Source organism: Nymphaea colorata, chromosome 1 (assembly GCF_008831285.2).
Source record: "Nymphaea colorata isolate Beijing-Zhang1983 chromosome 1, ASM883128v2, whole genome shotgun sequence".
In the NCBI taxonomy this organism is placed as follows: Eukaryota; Viridiplantae; Streptophyta; class Magnoliopsida; order Nymphaeales; family Nymphaeaceae; genus Nymphaea; species Nymphaea colorata.
The window spans coordinates 4,772,913-4,795,543 of NC_045138.2; the positions used below are offsets into that span (position 1 = coordinate 4,772,913).

General features: G+C 38.5%; 2 protein-coding genes and 1 long non-coding RNA gene across 5 annotated transcripts; 2 read left to right on the forward strand and 1 right to left on the reverse strand.

Annotated features, from left to right (window-relative positions):
- LOC116267095 (putative pentatricopeptide repeat-containing protein At1g77010, mitochondrial) lies at positions 1 to 7,455 on the forward strand. 3 transcript variants are annotated; one of them, XM_050075684.1, is made up of 4 exons: positions 1 to 1,802; positions 1,905 to 3,196; positions 3,579 to 3,669; positions 6,898 to 7,455. In XM_050075684.1, the coding sequence occupies exons 1-2, from the start codon at positions 359 to 361 to the stop codon at positions 2,486 to 2,488; spliced, it is 2,028 nt and encodes a 675-aa protein (XP_049931641.1). In that variant the 5' UTR covers positions 1 to 358; the 3' UTR covers positions 2,489 to 3,196; positions 3,579 to 3,669; positions 6,898 to 7,455. The 3 variants fall into 3 exon arrangements, with proteins under 3 accessions (XP_049931641.1, XP_049931640.1, XP_049931639.1); XM_050075683.1 differs by having other exon boundaries at positions 1 to 3,196; positions 3,482 to 3,669; XM_050075682.1 differs by having other exon boundaries at positions 1 to 3,196.
- A 7,888-nt stretch (positions 7,456 to 15,343) lies between these two features.
- On the forward strand, positions 15,344 to 18,263 carry LOC126410504 (uncharacterized). Its single transcript, XR_007574576.1, has 2 exons — positions 15,344 to 16,429; positions 16,886 to 18,263. It is a non-coding gene; the product is annotated as an uncharacterized LOC126410504 (long non-coding RNA).
- Positions 18,264 to 19,643: 1,380 nt separating this feature from the next.
- On the reverse strand, positions 19,644 to 21,786 carry LOC116248147 (ABC transporter G family member 5). Its single transcript, XM_031620772.2, has one exon. The coding sequence runs from the start codon at positions 21,671 to 21,673 to the stop codon at positions 19,799 to 19,801; it is 1,875 nt and encodes a 624-aa protein (XP_031476632.1). The 5' UTR covers positions 21,674 to 21,786; the 3' UTR covers positions 19,644 to 19,798.
- Positions 21,787 to 22,631: the final 845 nt, after the last annotated feature.

The following is a 22,631-nucleotide window of genomic DNA, read 5'->3' on the forward strand; positions in this document are numbered from 1 at the left end:
GCGTCTAAGTTTTGCAATTACTCCCTGCTTTAAGCTAAGCAGGGCAGCCAACTAATACGAGTGATGAGAACTGATAGACAGGAAGCTTCGTAGTTCAAAGGCACACTGAAACTCCATTGAGAAGGACTGTACAACATCGGTAATCTAAAGCTGTTGATGTTGCAATGCTCGAAAATCCATCCACAGCCCACAGTGAAGAAGATATCTGTTCCAGAACATGTTTGATTATTTGGGAGGGCGTTCAATGAAGACCAAGCAAGCATTTCCAGCCTCAATGAAGTAAATGGGAATCTTCCGCTGTTGAGAAGATCCTGAATTGAGGAATGTTGGGACATCACGGTCTGAGGAGGGATTGTGAATGGACTTGCAGGAGTGCTCACGTTTGTTAAGGTCATGCACAAACCCACAATGCCTTTCACTAGGAAGACGGCTCCATCTGTACTGCGTGAAGGTAGGCCTGGAGTCGACGTTGTTTATAGCTAATTGCCTCCTTCAGATGTACGTGAAGTGTGGCAGACTCGGCGACGCGCATCAGGTGTTTGTTGAAACGACTGAAAGAAACACCTTCACCTGGAATAGCTTGATTGAAGGTTATGCTAATTCGGGCAAGGCAAGAACTTCATTGGAGCTGTTCACGTCTATGCCGTGCAAAAACGAGTTTTCGTGGAATGTGGTCATTGCAGCTTATGCAAAGATGGGGGATCTTGAGGTTGCCCAACAACTCTTCGATGAGATGCCAGCTAAGAACACGTTCGCTTGGAATTCGATGGTTCACGGTTGCGTTTTATATGGCAGAATTGGAGAGGCGAGGATATATTTTGATGCAATGCCACGCCGAGATGTGGCGTCGTGGAACAAGATGATGACTGGATATGTCCACCAGGGACAACCTTGGGAAGCACTGAGACTGTTTGACCAAATGAAGTTGCATCAGTTGGCGATCGATGGTTTCATCTTAGCTACGATGGCCTGTGCCTGTGCCGATGTGGAGAAGCTTGATGCAGGCAAACAGCTACACGCTTACATTGTCACGGGTGGGTTCACGATTGACAGTGTTTTGGGTAGTTCCATGATCAATATGTATAGTAAATGTGGAGACACCGATAGCGCGTTTCTTATTTTTGATGCCATGATTGACCAGGATGAGGTCTGCTTATCGGCTATAATAACAGGCCTTGCAAATTGTGGGAGGTTAGAAGATGCATGTCGAATTTTTGCTAGTCAAAGCAGAAGAAATGTGGGTTCTTGGAATTCAATTATTTCTGGATATGCAACCAATCGCCAGGGAAAAGAGGCTATTGAGTTATTGAACGAGATGAGGAGAACCGGGATTCAAGCAGAAGCAACAACCATAACTGCTGCTTTGACAGCATGCATGAACCTTGCAACAACTGTCACAAACATCGGTAAGCAACTGCACGATCTTGCTCATAAAGTTGGATTTCTTCATGATGTTGCCCTTTGTAGCACACTGATTGACTTGTATGCAAAGAATGGATACCTTGAAGGTGCATGCAAGCTCTTTGATGAGCTTGAAGTGCGTGATACCATTCTGCTGAACACCATGGTTACTGCATATTCCAACCATGGTAAAGTAGAACAAGCGAGGCAAGTGTTTGAATCTATTCCTTGTCGTAGTTTGATTTCATGGAATTCAATGATTGTGGGATACAGCAAAAACGGTTTTGTAATAGAAGCACTGGAACTGTTCCATGAAATGCAGATGCTAAACCTGAGGTTGGACGAAGTTGGTTATGCTAGCATGATCAGCTTGTGTGCTGATATGTCTTCTCTCACGCTGGGTGAGCAACTTTTCGCTCATGTTGTTCTTGCTGGACTTATTCACGATCCGGCTGTTGGCAGTGCACTTATTCATTTATATTGTAAATGTGGTCTTATCATAGATTCACGGAGACTATTTGATTCAGTACCTAAGTGTAGTGATGTTATATGGAACTCAATGCTGATGGGTTATGCACATAATGGCTATGGAGAGGAAGCTCTTCAAGTTTTTGAAGATATGAAGAGAGTTGGAGTCAGACCAGGCTCCATTACCTTCATTGCCGTGTTATCGGCCTGCAGTCACCGAGGGCTGGTTGAGGAGGGGCGGCAACTATTTCATGCCATGAAACATGATTATGGTATCTTACCAATGGTTGAACACTGTTCTTGTATGATTGATCTCTTGGCACGGGCAGGCTGCATTCAAGAGGCTGTAGATTTTATTAACAATATGATGTTTCCAGCTGATGCTAGCATGTGGACATCAATACTAAGTGCAAGCAGAGCTTATGGAGAGGAATCTCTTGGAAGAAAAGCAGCAAATCAGCTTCTGCAACTTGATTCTGCAAACTCTGCTGCATTTGTGCAGCTTTCTAACATTTATGCTACTTGTGGGGAGTGGGCTAAAGCGGCACAAGTAAGGAAGTTGATGCAGCAGAAAGGAGTGACGAAAATGAACCCTGGCTACAGCTGGATTGATGCATAAGTGACGGGAATTGTATTGACACGTAGATGACAGGAATTACATCGTCTATGCATGTTCTTAGAAAAGCTTGCATGATATGCGGATCATATCTGTAACACTGTCACAAATATTTCCTTTTTCCTTAAAAATATGTTAAAATAAAGGAAAATGAGAAAACCATGAAAAAATGAGAATATTTTGAAAAAAGGCAAAAAAGGAAAATATTGTGTTTATACTTTATATTGCTCTTTTACATTTTTCATGTTTTTTCAAAGAAAAATGTTTTTAAATATAATTTAATTTTTTTGAGGTTTCTTTTAACATTCTAAGTTTCTAAAAATTATTTTAAAAATTTTATCAATGTTTTTGTAAGAGAGCTAGTAGAAAACTTGAATTTTCATAATTTTTTATACTATGCTTTCATTTTTTAATTTTTTGAAATATTTACATTATCCTGAGGAAAAACAAACTTTTCAATTAGTACCTGAGGAAGGCCTCGCCTATAAAACCTGAGAAGGACTTTTTGTGACAATGATATGTACTACTAGTCTAGTTGGCATATGAAAGAGAAGCCAATCTCAACTCCATTGTGCTTAGATTGTAATTGGATATCAACCATATTCATGCTTCATCGGTGGTCTGACATGTTCATTATTGGTCAACTGCTCATCAATCTTCTTCATCATGAAAAACAAGGGGTTCATATGAGTATCTGGCTTCTTTCATCAGGTGAGTCAATGTCTTTGGCATCATGTTGTTTCCTTTAATCTGATAAGGAGACTTATATTCTGCTATAGTTTTAATATGTTATCCCTTATATCAACCAACTAATCTCTAGTTCTTTTATCTCCCTTCATGAAAACTCATAGTTACTCACTTCTAATTCTATGTCCTCCTTTTGATTGTCAGTGGAACTTATGATAATCCTTAGGTTCCTGTGTCTGATTGAATTTGTACGTGATGTAATACCAGAACTAGCCAATCGATGTTATTTTCTCATTGTTCATTTTACAGGGACCAATTAAGATGTATCTGGGAAAATGTTCTTCACATCAAGACATCTACTATTTCTTTTGAGTGCGAAGTTATTTTCTCATTGTTCGTTTTACAGGGACCAATTAAGGTGTATCTGGGAAAATGTTCTTCACATCAAGACATCTACTATTCCTTTTGAGTGCTTCTATCTCTATGAATCTAGACAGGTTGGTCTACATCTTTGTTTTGCTGCTCTATTATGTTAGAATGGTTGTCATACCTGCTACACATTGCTTAACATAGTGTATCCTTTACATCAGCGATTGCAATATTAACACTACATTGAATTATCAGTATTTTTTTTCCCTTTTGTTTTTTGTCCTTTTAGAATGCATTTTAGGATTTTGTGTTTCCTGTGTATAATAGTTTTGGCTGGACACGGTAGCCATGAGGCTCACCTAGTAGCTTGCAACAGCTATTGTTGTATGTGGGGGCCATGCAGATAGGAAGAAGCATACATGGCCTGATGTGTTTATCTTAGCATTTAAAACCCTTTTCTTTTTAATCATGCGCTTCTGAGGCTTGGTTGACCTTTTATAGGAGTCAATTCCTATGAGCTTTTGTATCCTCTCTGAATTTTTCTTATCTTGCTTTTTTGAGAGCATTTTCTTTGTTTTGTACTTGCGAATGAAGTTTTTTTTTCTTTGAATTTTTTTTCTTGCTATTGAGTGCATTTTTTGTTCGTACTTGAAGGTAGTTTTCTTTACATCTTATTATCCTTGTTTCATTGCATACATGTAGCTGACTAAGTCACATAGGTACTTTAATAAGGTCCATGTACCTATGTCGCCATACTCGTACCCAAAGTGGGTACTTGGACACACTTGGGTACTTCTTAGATCGAAACTGATCCAAAGCACTTAATTTTGCTTGATTTAAATTTTTTCAATTTAGTTTTCATTCTGTTTTTAGAGTTATTATTCATTAACATGTAATATTTTTTATTCATATCAATTGTTTATTTAAGTGTCGCTTCCATTTTGACTTTTTTGTGTTATTTTGTATATATACATATGTATATCCTATCGTATACCCATATTTGCATCTGTACCTATATCTTTGTTCCCAAACCGTATCCATACCTATGTGACTTAGGTAGCTGAATTTTTTTCTCTTGTTGTTGAGTGAAGTTGTTCTTCATACTCGAGGTAATTTTCTTTACATCCTATTATCCTTGTTTCATTGCATACGTGTAGCTGAAGTCTTCATAAACCTTACCAGCATCTGAAAAGATTTTCTGCATTGATTAAGCAAGGCGTTCACATGTATTGGTGTTTTTTCTGTACCAAGATGCAGTGTGTGTCCAAATAGAATTCACATATTCCTTTTTTATTACGAAGATAATTAGTTTCTGCATCATTATGTGAATATTGTACTTGTAACAACCCGACCCACTTCTGGGCTCGGACCCCTAGTCTAGCGGATCTCAACCCGCTCCCTAACCGTTTTGGCTTCAACACCCAAAAAAGTTAGGAACCAGGACAACCATCTATTTAATAACCCCATTTATAAGCCCTTAGAAATTCCTCACAATCTTCAATATGGGACTAAATTTTTAGGGTGTTACAATCCACCCCCTTTAAGGCACACACGTCCCCGCGTGTGGGACCCTAAGTCCAAGTGTTGAACTGGCTCTGATACCACTGTAAGTCTGTAACAACTTGACCCACTTCTTTGCTCGAACCCGTAGTCTAGTGGATCCCAACCCACCCCCTAGGAGTTTCGGCTCCAGCCACCAAAAAGGTTAGGAACCAGGACAACCATCCATTTAATAACCCCCTTTATAAGCCCTTGAAAATCCTTCACAATCTTCAATATGAGACTAAATTTTTTGAGTGTTATGGTACTAATGTGTGTACACATGCATGTGTGCTGAACATTTGTGTAATGTGCATGTAGGCACAATCTCCATGCACACTTATGCATTTGTGTATGTTCATGTCTGTTTAATTTTTGCTTTTAATGTGTTTTGAGTTTTAATATGTTTTGTTAATTCATTGAAATTGCTTTTAATTTTTGCTTCAAGACTACATCTGCTTGCCTATGCATTTTGATATTAGTTAATGAAACTTTTTGTGGATTTTCATTGTAAATTGTCTTATTGATCCCTTCTATTTCTTTGTTCAGTTTGATTGAAGTTTTCAATTGTCATTTAAGAGTGCATATGTAACAGTATTGTTTATCAGCATCTTATCCATTTATCTGCGTAGATAAAAGTATCTGTTGATCAGCCTGATTGAGGTCAGCAACTTTCTCTTTTATTGAGTTGCATTCTGGATCACTTTCTTCCCTTTTATTTTGTACATCATTGGTCCATTTATCGTGAGATATAGATGGATCATGGCCATCAGTAAATAAAATGGAAACTGGAAGTGATGCATAAAGTGGAAGTGAAGCTAATATTTTGTAAAATGCTACGTTAGAATAGGAGGTGGGATTGAGGGAAGCCAGGTGTTGGAAATGGACTGGAAGCAAATGTCCTTGTTACTATGAGTCTTTGTGATTCATATTCTGATGCTAGTGTGGCATTTCCAAAACGTTCAGGGAACAGGTGTGACATTTAGATAAATATGAGACTAAAGGAATGAATCTTTGAGTTTGTGACTCATTTTTCAACCTACTTGAGTACAGCATCTCTGCCAGCATTTGGTGTGGGTGCAACTCAGGTACTCAGAGATGCACTGTTACACAGCTATGGGTCACACAGCTTTTTCTAACAATGGAATATTAGAAGAATGTCTATGATACAGATCTTCCCCTCAATGTTACATGGAATGCCAACATTACGCAACCATCTGCACAATGCTTTTATCATAAGGCTCTCTTGAGCTTTATAAGGTTTTGTTGGCTTCCTTACAACTTTGATGAATTGCACGTGTGCCTGTGGGAATATGTGGCCAGCAGACTGCTACTCATTTTGTTGACATGGGGCTGAATCATATGCATTTTTCGATAAACCATCCCCCACTATCAAGCATGGGCACCCCCATTTTTCACATCATGTCTAACTGAATCAAGCATGCTGAGATATAACTAATTTTTGAAGGAGTTCTTTGAAGACCGGCATCTGACATGGACGGTCTCAGGGCATTCAGTCTGCACTATCAAAGATGCCCTTAAAAAGAGATTATCATCAGTGGAGTCTCTATTTGTGTTAGTATATGAAAGTACAATTTCCATGGCATTGCTAGGTATTATAATTTAGAGTGGCTACATTGGAAATGCAGCAACTTGTTCCATTAGTTCTTTATAGTAATATTGTTTGGTGTTTGTTGTACTATGAACTGTTCCTTATGGTGTTTGGTGTACTATGAACTGTTCCCTAAATTACTAGCTTTTGCTTTTTTGAATGATCATTTCTTTCTTCTAATTAGCATGTTTATCAATTTATGCAGGATATTTGGCCTCTTTCTTCTGTTATAGGATGGCGTTGGTTGGTATTTGCTTCAGACTATATAGAGAGACAATTGACTGCTTTTCAAGGGCTTCTAGTGATCCCAAAGACCAAGCGATTAGCAGTTCCCAGGATGGCAGTGAAGGTTGCTGGAGAGCTCTCTTTTTTTCCTTTCTTTTTTCCCGTTCCGATTGTATAGTTTCTTGGATCTGTTAACAGGAAGATCGATCTGTAAGGATGTGATATTTTAATCTCATAAAGTTTTGGGTCTGGATCTGATATGGACTCAGATCCTGTCGTCCCTTTATAGGGGAGCTTTTGTAGCCCTAATATGCTTGTAAGGAACATCAAGAGAGTGGATTGACCCAGAGAGAAAAGGCTGTCTTTGCTGCACGTTAGAGAAGGATTCAGTTCCTGTTTTCCACAGCCTTAACATTTGCTCACTTTCTTGCATGGTGTCAGAGCAAGAATTGTCCTTGAGTATGATTAAACATGATTAGCTTGGGTTGCCATCTGTTTCTTTGTATGAACTCCTTCATCAATGATTCCTTTTTTGTCATTTTTGCTTCTATGGTCTTTGGTTTGGGCTTGAACCTTGTTTCTTTATAAATTATAATATTTGCTGTTCTTCTTATATATTTTTCCTCTGATGTTGCTAATCAATGTTGTTCAAGTTTTATCCTCTCTTGGAAGTCTTTTCTGTGTCAATACTTCTGTTTCTTGTTTCTTACTTCTGGATGTTGGGTTGTGGTTTTGATTTTATCTCCTTCCTCTTTTAGATACTAATCTGATATGTTTTCTCTATTGTCTTCTTCCTTTACCAAATCTGTTTATTTTCTTTTGTGCCTTTCTATCTCAAATATGTTTACTTTGTTCATGCTTTTCTTATTGTTTTTGTTCGAAGAAAGTAAAACTTATTGCTGATAAGCTAGCCTTGGTGGACGAAAGTAGTTGCCAGCATATCCAGTAAAATCTTACTGGTTTGGAACCCGAAGTTCATGTTGTCATCCCCTTAAGTATTTCCCCGACAGTGTTTCCCCGTCATTTCCTCATTTGAAGATCTCATACAACTATAAGTTCCAATATGAGATGAATCCCACTTAGGGGGATGTTACATCGTCAAAAGTCTCCAAATATTTTATCTGCAGGCGCTATTTAGAGGGAAAGTGAGAGGAGGAGGATGTCAAGGAGATCAAGATCGCGAGAGAACTCAGGGAAGCCGTGGTATCTTACTCTGTCCTAAATCCCTAATTAGTTTGGAGGTAAAAGAATTATGGTTTGTTAGATTGGTTGAAACTTTGACATGTCAAGGTCAATTACTAGCATAAGATGTTATCAAACATATTAGAGAATGTCTTCGATCGCAAGAAGGAAAAGAGTTTGAGCAAATCTCAAATTGGAGGAGAGAAAATTGTTAGCTTAGGGGCATGCTACAAAATCTGTGATTTGGAAGCAAAATTATCTGAGTGTTTAGTCGTTGATTTTTAGACAACTAGTTCTGTATAAGAGATGCAGATAATTTTTCCATATGTGTTGCTTATATTTGGAGAAACAGTCACTAATCAGTAAGTTTTAAGATGTGTAGTGACGGTTTAGAATATGCTGTTATTATGTTTTAGGTGATAAACTAATTATCTAAAAATTACTTTAAAATAATTTTATCTTCTTATGGATTAATTAACCATAAAAAAATTCAACGTTTTTTCAACAATATTAATTGTGTAATCTCGTCTTCTGGTTCAGCACCAGTCTCCGAATCTTCTGGTTTGGCACTAGTCATACTTCCAGTTTAATACTACTATACTTTTCTGCAGATTCTATTCAGATGTAGACTCAAATTCAGCTTTGAAGCTATTACTTGGGATTCAGATTTCATATATTCCATCTATTGCATCCTGCCGTCGTTATCATTCGCAAAAAATTGGGTGTGTATATATATATATATATAGCGGTATCTACTGTGTCAACAGCCTTGTAAGTCATTGGATAGGGGAGATGTGTGATTAGATGACTCTATAAAGCAAGTATTTTTACAAAATAAGGAGATTAGACGTCGATAACTTTCACTGCAATGTAAACCTATTTACTGTATATGGAGATCTGCTGCCATTGCTGCTTCCCAAAGTAAAGCAGCGTCTTTAACTCCTCTATGCAATTACTGTATATCTTAACAACGAGATGTCACCCATTTTCCAGCTTGCTTTTCGCCCAATATTATCATATTAAAATGCATGTTTTGCATTTCGCCAGCCCGATATGTAACGGGCCGGCTCGGTAACTTGACTGGCCAACCCGATGGGGCCAGATTCCACCTGCTATGTTATTTAATATTATTTTTATTTTAATAATGATATATATTTTATATTAAAAAATGTATTTTATTTAAAAAATGTTTTTTATTTTAACCGGACAGAACTCAACTTTAGCTGGAGTCTCGAACCGGCCTGAGCCTGATTCTCATCGGGCCGATGCCCAGCCCTACATTTTTATCTACCTTTTCGTTGCTTTAAAATAAAACAAAAAATCACAGTCACCTGGGTGCTTTTCATTTGAGCTCGCACCCGTTTCATTTGAGCTCGCACCCCAGAATCTGATTTCGGAAAAAAACCAAATCCAAAATCCACAAAATCAAATCCACCATTCTCACCCGTCAACCGTTGCATCTAAGTTAATACATATATAGATATATTATATGTTCTCTTTTCTCTTTCAAAAAAAACAATACAGGACTAAAAAATGGTGGCTTTCATAAAACGATCTGTTTGCCTTTTTTTTCAAACATTTCTTTTTTTATTTTTTCCCACTATCATAAAATGTATAATTTTAATTGTGTTATTTAATTTCTACAAAAAATTAATAATAATAATATTATTATTATTAATATTAATAAAATATCTTCACCGCACCGCCGCACCTAATTTTTTTGAGATGTGCCGCACCAGCACCCGCACCCCTCACACAGGTGACATAGCAAAAAATGTGTAACTTCATTATTTCATATTCTGTTTTGCCTGCATGAGTAATTGCGTTATTAAAAGTGCAGCTGCATTGCCTATTATAACCTAGTTGCATGCAAGCGTTCTGTTGATTTTGTAAATTACTGTGCTCAAGATCGACATCAGCTTCCAATCTTTATTATTTCTAAGAGCTATTTTAGATCGTGTGCTCTTTATAAGAAGCCGATATTACTTTCTTGATATTTCTTTATTAGTGAACAAAGGTAGTTATATATTTAATGAGGTGCACCAGCCACTATTAGTTCATTTTTAACTTTACAATATAAATGATTATTTTTTAACCTCCTGTAGTTCCACGTTTAATTTATGTCATAAATGAGGCACACCGAGATATTTCTTAGATAAATGTTTCTTCAATTTTTCCCTCTTTGAAATCCATAATTCCTCTCCCTCTCTCTCTCTCTCTCTAGATCTACATGCAGTTTAAATTAATTGACTATTAACTATCATTCACCTGAAATCAATTTTTAAAAGCACCTTCCACAACTCATTAGTCATCATTTTTTTTAGAAACCAGGATTTAAAAAGTGAAAACCGAAAGGTTTTGAAAACTCATTAAAAAAAATGTTTTCACAAAACCAAGTTTTTACAAAAAACCATTTTGTTCGAAGTGCTATCCAAATGCATCCTGACACTTTTCTCCACCGCTTCTAGCTTGGAGAGCAGTTTAATGACCATAGCCACAAAAAAACATGTTTTTTTTTTCGAAAGAAACGCAATAAATAAGTCAGTTCGTTTGAAACTTAAAAAATTATTATTAAGAAAAAGCTTAAAATTTTTTATTGTTGTGTTTTTTCCACATTTTTTAATGCAAAACTGCTTGTTTTCATTTACAATTTTTATTTGTTGCAAATTTATTTATTTTTTTATGTTTATGCTTTTAGTTTCTCACTTATGTTATTGTTCTCTAACTTTTAGTTTTTCTTTTAATTTTTTTTAATGTTAAACGTATTTTCTTGTATTTTTAAGCTTGCCACATTACAATTAAAAAAAAAATCCTCGCCATTCAAGACACAAGAAAGACTCTTGTGGCAATCTATGGCCACTTTCCAGCAAGGTTCTCCTTCGTTGGCTGCATTCAAAACCAATAACGAAAACACTTGGAACACAGATCACAGAATGAAGTAGTGGTCTGCTATTGTCCTTAGCAGACTAACCACTGTTGATCCAATCTTTGTTAGGGAAGCATCTGCCCAATTTGCTTTCGACGTTTCCTTTGGCCCTCACGCCAGTTGGTCCAGGTGTATTTAACAGTCTCTTCTGGGGTCTTCTATTTTCATCAGGTTGGCTGCATTAGCATTAATGAATTGAATGACAGAAACAGAGACCTTGGTGGCTAAATGCCTGCATGTTTGAGTTGAGCTCAGAGAGATGAAAGTGGAGGTCCATGACTCCATATCTAGGATAACAAGTGACCAAGTTCTCGCCGCTATAGCAAGGGCATTTTTTGTTATTATTATTATTATTATTATTATTATATATATATATATATAAAGAAAATTGTTTATAAACAGCAAAATTATCAAATAACAAATTTAAAATTACAAATAGTCAATTCAACAATGAATAGTCTTTAAGTTCAGAGTTTGTAGTTCATAGTTCATCATCCCAACATCTTGATTTTCTTCAATGCTTTCATTAATCGAACTCATTGAAAGAAACAGCAGAATGATAAGCTAAGCCCATGTTGGCAGTATATAAATTGTGTTCTCCTTCAAAATCAAATTATTTTGGGGCTACATCCCAATGTTGATATGATCAACAATTGTGTTTTATTATAAAATGAAAACCAAAAGACAAAAATGTTGACAACAAAAATATGTTTGATCTAATACAACACAAGAAAATGATCCAAACAAAACGACGTAACGCAATGTCAAATGAACAATACATGTATTCTTTTTATTTTGTTAAAAGAAGGCGCAAATTAGAGTGTACAAAAACCAAGTCTTCTGCATGTTGGCTAGTGAGTTTATTTCTTTTATTGTTGTGTATATGAGAATACATGCACCAATTTCTTTCACAACACAAGTTTGTAATAGTAGTCTCATTGCAACTTTTTGGATCACGGTCCTATCTAATCCATAGGATGCCCACCAATAAAAAATGAAAAAAACTTATGACATCGTCTTCTTTTGTTGCTGTTGCATCTTCAAAACTAAATTGTTCTAAAAAAAACTTTGAATATTAACAAATAGCTTGCCTTCTCATGTAAGAATCTACAAAATAATTCTCTCTATACATGACATTCCATTATTATATAACTCATTATCTAGATTTAGAACAAGAAGTCTAGTTTTAATATAATATTTGAAATTTGAAGAATGAGCTATGTAATGCAATGGCGTATTGCTTTTGCCCTATCTTCCAACTAATATTATATATATGTGATAAAAAACTCTGAATTATATCAAGTGGAGTGTCTTTCTTCTTTTTCTTTAAAATTATAGATTGAATTTACTCAATCATATCATTTTACATTCCATTAACTTTATCAAAGATAGACTCATCTAACCTCATCTTCAGCACATCGAAGCTCCACTTCTCTATTAACCACCATTTGAATTAGTGTATTCTGCACTCTTTAAATTCTTTTTAACATAACAGTTATTGAAGCAAACCATATCTTTACATCAGTTTCTGTATCTTGAATGTATGAAAATAGCTCATGTCTTTGAGGATCAACTTCTAGACTTGGATGACCATATACGTCCTTCATTGCTAAATTTAGTGTACGTGCAACATATGAGGTCCAAACATATGTGAAAAATTATATATCAAATTTTTTTGCAAACAACAACGTTATCAATGATGAGTTGCACTCTCTTCCTCTTGCTTCCCACCTCTCTGGCCTCCTTTAGCATGAACAGCTTGAAATTTGTGACATATTTTAAAGCTCTGCTGCGGTGCTGCCTCTCCCTCCCCTCCTTCCTCTACCAGGGCTCTGGAAACTTGAACCTTTAGCTCCCTGTCCGTTTTCCCTCCTTCCCTGCTCCTAGAGACATCTACCACCAACTGACATTGCGCAGGGGCTGGATTTGCACCACGCTGTGCAGAGAAAGAAAAGCTCGGGGGAACATCCTCCAACCTGAAAGGGAGACTCATCTCGACCTTGTTCTTGTCTCTCCTATTCTCAAAGCGACTCACAGTCTTTGATTTCTCCTCTACCTTAGACGACCCCCCACTGCTCTGCCTCACGGGCATTTTCCTATGCCTGCTGACCCTTTGTGCGCGCGACAGTTCCGAAACCCCCGTCTCCTTCTCAACCAACACCTAATTTTCCTGCCGGTGGGGAAGCCCGACTACTGTTAGCCACACTGCCACTCCGACGGTGCTCCCCTGGGTCATCACCCTTCCCCTCCTTCAGCCGCCTCTTGGGGCAGCTCTCAGGTGATGTGCATTGACGCCACAGATCTGACAAAGCCTGAGCCTCCCCTCGTAGACTGCTTCTTGAATAAGAAGTGGCTTCCCCCCAGATCGATCCCCACCTTAGGAGGAAGGCGAGAGTGAATTAACAGATCCAACAAGATGCAAGCGAAGTTCATACCAGACATCCTCATTGTTGGAAAATTAGCCTCCAGGAACTAACCACCAATACCCATCCCAACTGCATTGAAGATCCGCTGGTTCCAAAAGTAAGGGGCGAGCACCGAGAACCATACGAGACATCCTCATTGTTGGGGAATTCGCCTCACCTCAGATACCCATCGCAATTGCATTGAAGATCGGCTGGTTCCAGAAGTGAGGGGCGAGCCCCGAGAGCCTCACCCATAGAGGTGCTGTGATGGAGGGGTTAGGTTCCAACGGAATCCCTGGATGCCATTGTGCTGCCACCAGATCCTTTCCCTCCACCCTTCACTCCCCTTTATTCAACACAAGATTCAGTTCGTCCTCATTGGTAACTGGGTTGTCAAGAAACCCAGTTTTTCCTGTCATCCAAACAATCGGTGTCATCCAAACAGCACCTTCAAAAAAATAGTTTTCACAAAAAACGTTTCTTTAAGGGGTGGATCCAAACAAGGCTTAATAGTTAAGATTTAAGTATAAAACAGAAAAATACAGACACCCGAGAGTTGTGATTCGCGACATCGCAAAATCAAAATAGAAGCTCAAGAGTACAAAATCTGTAGACGGCAGAAATCAACCTAAGAAATGATTTAAGTTAACAATCTAACATTGTGTGCCGATGAAAAAACCAACATAGACAAAACAAACGAACAAAAAAAATTAAAAAAAAAACATTCCACAATAACTACGGTGCACAATCAAACAATGAAAAGGACTGAAAAAAAGCAATAAAACATGCATTTGAGTAGGATAGAATTTGAACTAGAGAGAGCAACCGCCGGACAATGGAGAAAACTGCCGGCAGCTGGAGAAAAATAAACGGGGCCTGAGAAATGAGAATGCTTGTGCGATGTGTAAAACACTGCCAGTTATCGGAGACCAGTCGAATGTCTCCACCGGCCATCGGAAACACACTCGCCGGTTTTAGTCGTCAGAAAATTCTTCACCGCACTGGATGATTGAAAGGAAGCAACACACACGAAGGAGATGGAGAGGGGCACCGATCATAAATGATCGTGCCTTAAACCCTTTCCTTTTAACTTAGAAATTTTAAAAATAAGAAAGATGAAAAGAACACCCGACTCCCATCAAACACTTGAGTGATGAGTCATATTCAAAACGGACGAAAAAGGTCGGTGCGGCTGCAGATGCTTGCCGACTGTTTGTGGGCGCACATCAAGGCTGCACCCTCACACTCCCGGCACTCAGACGGTAGGGTTTGTGTGACTTGGCCCTTGGCCGCCACACAAATTGCACCGGGTAGCTTCTCTCTCCACCAGCCCTCAACAATCTAAATTTCAATAAAGAGGTTATATGTGAATTATTCAATCTTAGTTTAGGCTATTATCTATGGAACATGTTACATGTTATGGCCCCCCATAAATTACATGTTGTGAGCTAAATATGACCAAAATGGTACTCGTTAAATGAAAATCTCTTCTTCTATGCATCCCCAAAACGAGTCGAGCTTGAACTGGACTCTAGTCATATATAGCTCCGCTTAAGCTTGACTGGAGCATCACTTACTACCGAGTTTGAACTCGAGCTCGACTCATTTAAGCTCGTGCCTCTTAATATATATTTTATGCTTAAAATTTCTATATTTTTATTTAAACCATTTTAAGTTTCTACAATTACAAGAACAAGTATTGGTGCTAATGAGTTTAATTGAATCCAGTCATTCAACTCGAACTCGACTCCATTACAAACTTGAGTTACCAATTAAGCTTAAAGCCTTAAACTCAACTCCTTTAATTTAATTGAGTAGAGTTTAATCGAGCAGGTTCCAGTCGAGACCCCTCGTTGAACATTGTAGGCCAAAAGTGGAACCCAAAAACAAGTTCCCTTATAAAATTATGAAAATGAGCCTACAGAAAAGGTGTGAACTCCGGTCACCTCGGTTTCTGCGTTCCTGTTGATCACTTTGTGATGCGTGGCTACCTATGTCGTCTATCTTCGTTATTTCATTGGAAATGGCTGAAAGCTTGCTCCTTGGATGGGCAAAGCCACACGTCTCTGTCGAGACGTTCATCCTCGATACTCTAAGCGGTAATCCTGCGGTATGAGCGTCCACCACGGCTTGCTAGAGGCTGCCCACCAAATATTAGATGAAATGCCTAAAACGTTTGTTGTCCACTTGGAAACCATGATTTCAGATGTTGTTCAATTGCCAAAATGGGTAAAGCACGCATGTGGGTCGCAATATGTTGTATACGCACGTGGCTCGGAATGTTGTATAATTCCCAATTGGGTAATCTATGCAAGTGCCGCCTCCCCTTAATCTGTATTGGATGTTCCTTGTGCTGATGACTTCCCGAAGCAAAATCTTGTCATGATTTAGCTTTCAAAGCAAATTCTCTGGCCGAAGCTTTCATGTAAATTTGTTTTTGTGAAGCAAATATTTTGAGCTTCGGTGCTACTGTGCTGTTTTGGGGTCTCTGTTTAAGACGCATATGTTTATGCCGGTGATAATCTGTGCCAGGTTTCCTGGTGTGGGAGTTGTCTAATAGACATGTGCGCAGCAGCGCAAAGTATGTGGTGTCTAAAGTGCATGATATCTATTTGAAAAATGCTTGAGCGAGGTTGTGTTATGGGGCCGGACCCATGGTCATCTTATGGAAGAGCAATTATGATGTTGCAGTCGATCTGCGTTAAAGCTAATTCTGCATAAAAGATCGTCTTCTCGATTAGAACAGTGGAAGGGCAATGTATTTGTGCTCAGTCTTGCAATGTGGAAGACTTCTTGCTTTGCATCTTTGAAAGAAGGATGCTGACCAGTGGTCCTCTGTTTGGAGAAGGCAGCTTCGAATTACTGACCTGTATGGACGTGATGGCATGGGACAGCCTCGTTTGAGACTAGATGCTAGAGAAATAATTTTTAGAGAGGCCAAGCCAGCAGAAGATACAACTGAATTGTTTAGGGAATGTTCTGTAATTGGCTTTTTTAAGGTTTGGAACTCTTACGATTGAAGCTTGCTGAATCCCTGTGCTCCTTCATTGTAGGCCAATATAGGGATAAACTTTGCTTTTAGGTTGTTTTCCTTGCTGTTGATTGACTCATTCTTTTCGAATAAAAGGGAGGGGACCTATCAACCCTAGCAGCTTTGCATTGGAGGTTGTGTTATGGAACAGTTTGCACAAATGCTGCGTTTAAGAAAATGCTGCTTGTTAAACAACGAATCCCCTTTTATCGGTGCAAGACAGGTTGTTATCTAGTGAAGCCACATTGTCAACTGCAGTAGTTACATGTGTGTGCTCATGTTTAGTAATAGAATTCTTTTACTGGTTCATGCTTTGGTGCAAAATTTCACGAGTAGTCATTGTACATGATTGCTCAATTTCAGTTGGATGATCCAGGAGCCCACTTTTATGCTCTCATTACCATCTCTTTTCTGATTTTTGCAGATGATTTCACGCCTATTTGATTGGAAATGTTATCAGATTTACTGGATTTTTATGTCAATGCATCAGGAAATGCTAGACAGGATTTGCGGTGGCGTTGCCTCGCTCTCACCTCTTTGATTTATAGGTGTAAAGAAGCTGGGAACGTTGGTGATACTGATGCACTTGAAACTTTGTTTAAAATGCCCAAATAGAATATGGCGTCACCGGCTGCTACTATTTGGTAGTGAACAGAGAATTGCTAGAAAATAAGCTGTATAGTTGTCTGTGGTGTTGAAAGCAAAACATGTTATTCAACGGTTTGCAGTATTTCCAATTATTTTGCTGGCCTGAAATATAGTTCACGTAATGAACTGTAGGTATAAAACTGAAAACTTTGTGTGGTTGATGGAGGGCCACATATGGATCAGTCAAAAATGCCTTTCTGATATTTGAGAAAGAGGAGATTGAGTCCTGTGAGATGTATTGTAGGACATACTTGACTGGACCCTCGTTTATGGTTTTGGACTTTGGAGAAATGGTAGTAAGACATCAAGCTTTTAAAAGTATTTGATAGTTCTGTCCTAGTACTCTGAATATGGTCTGAAGTCAGGTTGCCACAGAGGAGGATGACCTCCGAATCGTGAATGGAGCAGAAACAGATCTTGTCCTAATTTACTGCTTGAAGTCCTCTGTGGATGTAGTTGAAGGCAATAAAGGAAATTTGGAGGACTATACTTGGTCATTGTTGGAGTTCTGGACAGCATAATATAGATTGCAGTTCTATGCGAACACTTCATTGGTTATCAAAGTTTGAACATGTCTGCAAGCAACAAAGCATGGATTAATTCCACATAAGAATCATTGGGCATGTATGGCTGTTGATCTTCATTAAACTGGTCATTTATGTGCATTGCAGAAGCTTACCAACGTAAGCATAATTCTTTCGGATGCAATAATGCCTTCCCTGCTTAGTGCCTGCAAATTCATGGCAATCATGAGATAGGAAGCATGTGGCATCAATGCTTTACTCAACATTAGGAACTCTTGCTACCAGGGGTTTTCTTGGATATGTCTCCAGAGCTTCAAAATTGTGCAAAGTTTTTAGAAGCAAGGAGTTTGAAAGGACAGTTCAGCTGGCATTCATCTGGCTTTACGTTGGAAGCTAAGTGCGTGCAGTCATGGAAAATATTTTATCCGGTCTTAAGTGGAAGTGGATATGCATATCCTTAAAAGTTCTTGAAAAACAAAGAACCTGTATTGGATGGACTCTTCAATGTTCTTGAAACACGTAATTAGTTCTGGATGATTTTGGACGCTTGTTAGTTTGGATAGTTGAGGTGAAGGTGTCATGTAACTGCTGCAATGTTTACTTAATGATTAGTTCCCAAATTTTTTCTGATGTCTGGCTTGCTTTCTATTGTATTTTAAAAGTTTCACCATGAAAGGTTTACCTGCAAGTTTGCCATTTCCATTCTGAAGGCATTCTTCATAAGCCCCATTTTGCTATAAGCTAAAAATGGGAGGCGAATCTAGAACCTCATGCATTAACTTAAATTCTCCAAAATAAAGTAGAAAAACATTTGATTTTCATAAGCGCATTTCTAGCACTCGTGTTTATTTTATCTTTTGGTTCGTTAAATAGGTTAATGATTTAATACTTTCCCCTTCTGTAGACATCATGGTTCTGCAATTTTGTGACCATAATGAATCTTACAGAAGATATCATCTACATGAAAAAATGACAGACACTTGGATATGTAGAACAATTACATAGAAACTCAGATTCAAAGTTCAAAGATACAAAAATAGTCAGCTTCCAGCTTCTGACAAAGTGTGCTTCCAAGAATATGCAAAAGTTTTTGTTAACCATGGTGCGGTTCATGTCCAGTCCAATATATTGAATAGAGAATATTACTTTAGGTTAGTGCTATGCCTTTTATGTTTTTATCTTTTGGACTGATAATAAACTTTGAGAGCCATTTACCTGCATCACATCTATCTGGAGGTCATGCTGTAGAAGTCCAGATTATTTTATGGGCACAGGTATCTTTAGACAGGCGAAGAACTATATAGCAGTTATCAGACGATGGATCAATTTAATTTATATAAAATGTATAACAGAGATGCATCCATATAGATAGTGAGAACGCATGTCAGACTGGGTAAGGCACTGAACTTCTCCTTACACGACCTTCCAAGAGGGTACATGTGATGTTTCCAGAAGGTACATATGTATATATACACTTCAAAAGCACAATGTGCACGGTTGGAATAATACATCGAAGAAATCTAGTACATTTTGGCTGAATATAATATCTATTCTGGCAGAGGGTTATACAAGGGGTATCAAGTTTGAATATCTTATTGAGTCTTTTCTCCCCTATGGCAACAAGAACATAGAAGGAAAATAAATGCTGGCGGCCAGCTAAGTTTATTGATTTTCTCTTCATAATTTTCCATTTGTCCCTTCGAATTTCATAGGTTCAAGTTATTTTAATTATGTCAAGGATGTGAATTTCCAACATTCCATATCTCAAGGATCTTTCAGTTTCCTATATAAGTGAAGGTTTAGCCCTAAATTCTTGTCACAGTTGGTCATGTGAGACTGAGGAATTCCAGTACATGTCAACTTCGGCATACTCGGTGTGTTTGGTCGGCTAGCAAAATATGTCTTCTGATGATCTCTAGATTTTTCTGCAGAGCATGATTTACGATGCTTAAGCAAATGATTACACATCCAAGGAAATGAGGCTCTGTAACTAGGAATCATGGTGAGTGGTTAGAGTAAATGCTATAAACAGCACAATTTTTTTATCAAAATGATATAAGAAAAGCAGAGTAGCTTACATATTCCAAACATACACAAGTTAGGTGGAATTTCGTCATTTGTGACTTGCTTTATTACATTTTCTGATGGTTTCAAGGAAGAACAAGTCAGACTAAAAGCTGCTTTAGGCTGCCATGAGAGCACCTGCATCTGAGGATGATGTAGGAAAAGAATCTGTAGGCTACTATGAAGCAGATCATGTACATCACGCTCCTCCATCTGTCTGCCTCTCCAAGGCCTTGCCCTTTAAGCACATCCTCACCAGTCATCAAGCATCTACCAAACTTGTAACCCAGGCATCCCTTCCAAGACGAAAATTCATTTACCATGAATGCTTCAAATGGATACTTGAACAGAGAAATGTAATGCATGAAGATCCAGTATCTTGGTATTTGATCCTTCGATATAAAGTATCCAGAAAACAGAAAAAATGATCCCATGACACCTGCAATCACTGAATTCCCAATGATGAAATTTGAAGCCAAAGCACTGAAGCACGCAACAACAGAATTTGCGGTATACAAAACTAGCCAGATTATCAAAACAAAGTAGAGGAAAGCTGAGAAGCTCCTAGTCAGACCCACAAGCCAATATAGTGGAATGGAGAACAGCAATGCCAAGATGAGCAGAAATGGCAGAAAAACTAATCCATTTGCAATTACGTACGATGATATCCTGTAGCTACCGGATGAAATCTCTTTCATTAGGATCTCTCTTTCCTGCAAGAAGATTGGTAGAGCTTCTGTTGTGCAGGATAGCAGGAAAGTTAAAATGAAAGCAAACAGGCCTATTCTTTCTTGCTGACCGGTTATGCTTCGGTTGAGATCATGAAAGATGGTCCCCAGAACCAAACCGGCTATTAACATTTGCAAAGTCCGCACGGCAAAAAGCTCCTTTGTTCTAAATGTGCTTTTGGCGAATCGCTCCATAAGGATAATAATCTCCTTGATCCTCGAATTGGCACATATCCATTCAGAACTAAATCCTCCACCCTCATCAAAGCTTCCCTCGACTGCTTTGTTCAGTCGGAACAGCTGCTGTAGCGTCCCTTTATTCCTAGCTTCTTCATATTGGTATTGAGGAAGTTGTTTGCGAATATCATCAACTGCATCAATTGCAAATTCAATTATGTTTACATGCATAGGAATCTCCAAACCTGCTGATACCAAATGATTTTGGAGCTGCTGTGTGGTGCCATGATGGAGCACTGACCCATTGGCCAATAGCAGGACAGAATTGAAAAGCTTTATGATCTTGAATCCTGGTTGGTGAATGCTTAGAATTACTGTCCTGCCATGAATCTCGGCCATGAGCTTAAGCATATCAATGATCTGCAGAGCTGATGTGCTGTCCAAGCCAGATGTGGGCTCGTCCAGCAAAAGCACTGCAGGATCATGGATGACATCAACACCTATCGAGACACGTCTTCTTTCTCCACCGGAGATGCCTCTGATCTTCTCATTGCCAATTCGTGAATGTGCAATGTGTTCCAAGCCGAGTTCCTTAATCAGAGATTCAACTTTATCAACCCGTTCCGAGTAGGGGAGCTTCAGTTTGAGCCTAGCACTGAACAAGAGTGTTTCTTCAACTGTTAGGAGTGGAAACAAAGTGTCTTTCTGTGTCACATACCCAGAAATCTTCTTGAACAGGATCCTGTCAATTGGTTTCTGGTTGACTAATATGTTTGATGTTTGTGGAATGATCCGTCCTGCTAAGATCTCAAGGAGACTGGATTTTCCGGCGCCGCTAGGCCCAACAATGGCAAGTATCTCCCATGGCCTTGCTCTGCAGCTCACATTCTTCAGAACATGTTTAGCCCTCTTAACCATCCCAACTTTTTGTTCCTCATCTACTGGATTTGGTGAGCTGAGCTCCTCTTCTCTGCTCCATATCCTGAAAGGGTGGCTTGTTTTCTCCACATCTACCTTGTAGTTGATACATTTGGCTTCTATTTCACAGCCCTTCTTCATCACGGATTCCATCTCTAGTGATCTCTGCTATGAATCTGCTTCTACTCTCACACGGACTGTATAAATGATTTATAGAGGCAGACTGCTGAAATTATTAAAAGAAATCCTTGTTTCTTACTCACTCTTTTGAACTTCTCCAAAACTAATATACGTTGGCTTGAGGCCCACTTTAAGAAAATGACTAAATGCCCCTTTGTAAGCAAGTGGTATTCTCCTCCAATTCTAGAAAGCTTGTCTTATGTCTTGATATTGCATTTCTTTTTTTGCCTATTAACATTGTACTTGGAATTTTAGCTTGCTTACTGATCCAGTGATCCCAATTACCTGATTCAGTCGTTCTATCTTTCATAAGCAACCAACCTGTTGGCCGCTGGCTATTAAATGTTGGACTATTGTATAAAATATTGCATCTACATCTCTTTTCAGTTGGATAGGCACCCGCATTCTGAATCACAGGCTTCTCTGGAAAGTTCTGACTGCCAATTGATTTTAGCTTATTGCTGTAGCCGTGCTTTTCTATCGGAAAAGAAATAGGAATGTCCACAAAGTTCTGTTCATAGTAGCCACTCATATCGAAATCAGGATCCACGAGCTATGGTTAGAAATTTGGATTGAAGCCCTTCCAAATGTGGATGAAGGTTTAAGGAGAAATATTAACCTGTTCGAGCTCTGTTTTGAAGTTTAAACTATTGGAGCTTTACTGTCTCAGTTTAAACCATTTGAACTTTACTGTCTTGGTTACATTCTGGTTCACTTCTCAGTTAGTCCAGCCCCTCAGAGAGACAGAGGAAGAGAGAGAGTGGTTGGTAATTTCACATGCAGTGTATCAGACATTTCACATGTATGCTTGCATTATTTCCCACGAACGCGACAACAGAAGGCCATCTTCTCGAAGCACTAAACTACAAATACTCGAGTTGAAGGGGAAGGGCTACAACTTTCAAGAATTCATAACACGCAGGGCATTTCA

Bases quoted from the DNA above. Each gene is read 5' to 3' on its own strand.
- LOC116267095 (XM_050075683.1), top strand. From the start codon at position 359: ATGGACTTGCAGGAGTGCTCACGTTTGTTAAGGTCATGCACAAACCCA.
- LOC116248147 (XM_031620772.2), bottom strand. From the start codon at position 21,673: ATGGAATCCGTGATGAAGAAGGGCTGTGAAATAGAAGCCAAATGTATC.